The 1662-nt window shown below is 54.8% G+C and overlaps 1 protein-coding gene across 1 annotated transcript in view; it reads left to right on the top strand.

The window, feature by feature from the left end:
• Positions 1-1662, top strand: part of PTPRS (protein tyrosine phosphatase, receptor type, S) — a 261020-nt gene that overhangs the window by 240187 nt on the left and 19171 nt on the right. Inside the window, exon 20 of the mRNA XM_010828456.1 lies at positions 1567-1660. Within this exon, the coding sequence (XP_010826758.1) occupies positions 1567-1660 (94 nt within the window). The remainder of the gene's footprint in view (positions 1-1566; positions 1661-1662) is intronic.

Here is a 1662-nt window from a genome sequence, read left to right as displayed (position 1 = left end):
TCCAGCCCCATTCAGCTCCAGCTAGATGGAACCTTCAACACCCTACTCTTTTTGTTTTTTTCTGATGTATTTATTTGGCTGTGCTGGATCTTTGTTGCGGCATGTAAACTCTTACATGCTGCGTGTGGGATGTAGTTCCCCCATCAGGGATCAAACCCGGGCCCCCTGCATTGGGAGCACAGAATCTTAGCCCCTGGATCACCAGGGACATCCCTAAACAAGCAGTTCCTAACTTCTCACCCTCTGCCTCCTGTTCCCCCTGTGCTGATAACCCTTTAGGTTCTCAGCTGGCTGTCTGCTCCACATCCTTTAGGTCTTTGATTAGTCTCCCTCCTTGGGAAGCCTCCGGCCACCTGCCCCACCCTACTTCCAGCCAACAATCATGACCAGCTCTGCTATCTGCACCCTGTGCCTCCCCCATCCCAGCTCTGATCCCCACAAGCAGGTTGTCATTTCAGGGTCATGTCTCCATCTCCCCCACGGTACCATGAAGCCTCCTCTCCTGGCAGCCCTGCCTTAGTTTCCCCTCTGGCTCCTCCTATCAGTCCTGAGCGGCTGGTTTTTCACCAGCCAGGATTAGCTGAGTGAGGAGAGAGGCAGCTGTGAAAACCTAAGGGGAGGGTATTGCAGGCAGAGAGCATAACCCAGGCAAAGACTCAGAGAGGAGAACAAGCTTGGTGTGTTCCAAAACAGAGAAGGGCCCCCGTGGCCTCCATCTTTCTTCTCACCACAGACCCTGATATTCAAGGGCTCCCAGCTGGACGCAGCATGCCTTCACACTGTTGCTGGCCCATGCCCCCTACTGTGCTTTTCCCCTGCCTAGTATCTTTGGCATCCAGCATCCAGCTCCCATGTTACCACCTCCAGGAAGCTTCCCATATCTCTCCTGCCTCTCTCAGGGATGTTGTGTTAGAGTCATGCTTGCTAAGCAGATGCTGCTGCATACACTGTGACTGTTCATACCACCTTCCATTAAAGGCCCTGATAAGTCCTACAGCAGAGATGCCTGGTTTCACGTGTAGCGCTTCAGCACTGCAGGACTTCTCCAGACTTTGATGCGTTGATTACTACCCAAACTGAAAACCATGGGGGCAGAGACAGGGTTTTAGACACTCCTCCTCCATTCTGTTGATGCTAATGAGGTGCTGGCAGAAAGCAAGAGATGAGTGACTTGTTAACTTGAGATGCATAGATGAGGGCCTGCCGTGGCCTCTGCGGATGTTTTCCTTTCTCGGGTCCTCTGCGTCCTCACTGTTCCTCAGTGGCTGTTCCCTCTGCCTGAAGCACTGTTCCCCCCAGACCTCCTTGTGGCTCCCTCTTTCACCTCCAAGTGTTTGCTTTTGAGCATGGCCTTCCCAAGATGGCTTTTAAAAACTGCAGTTCCTTGGGACTTCTCTGGTGGTTCGGTGGTTAGGACTCTGTGCTTTCGCTGCTGAGGGCCCAAGTTCAATACCTGGTTGGGGAACTGAGATCCCACAAGTGGCCAAAAAATTGCAGCCCCACGCTGTGCTCCAGACCTGGGGGTTGATCGCGTGGCCCTGATGCCTGCCCTGTGTCCCCCCACAGTGCTGGGCCGCCCCACCCTGTCGGTGCAGCAGACCCCTGAGGGCAGCCTGCTGGCACGCTGGGAGCCCCCGGCCGGCGCCACTGAGGACGAGGTGC

This window comes from Bison bison, unplaced genomic scaffold (assembly GCF_000754665.1).
Source record: "Bison bison bison isolate TAMUID 2011002044 unplaced genomic scaffold, Bison_UMD1.0 scf7180017864492, whole genome shotgun sequence".
Taxonomy (NCBI): domain Eukaryota; kingdom Metazoa; phylum Chordata; class Mammalia; order Artiodactyla; family Bovidae; genus Bison; species Bison bison.
This window is presented reverse-complemented; position numbering and strand designations above follow the sequence as displayed.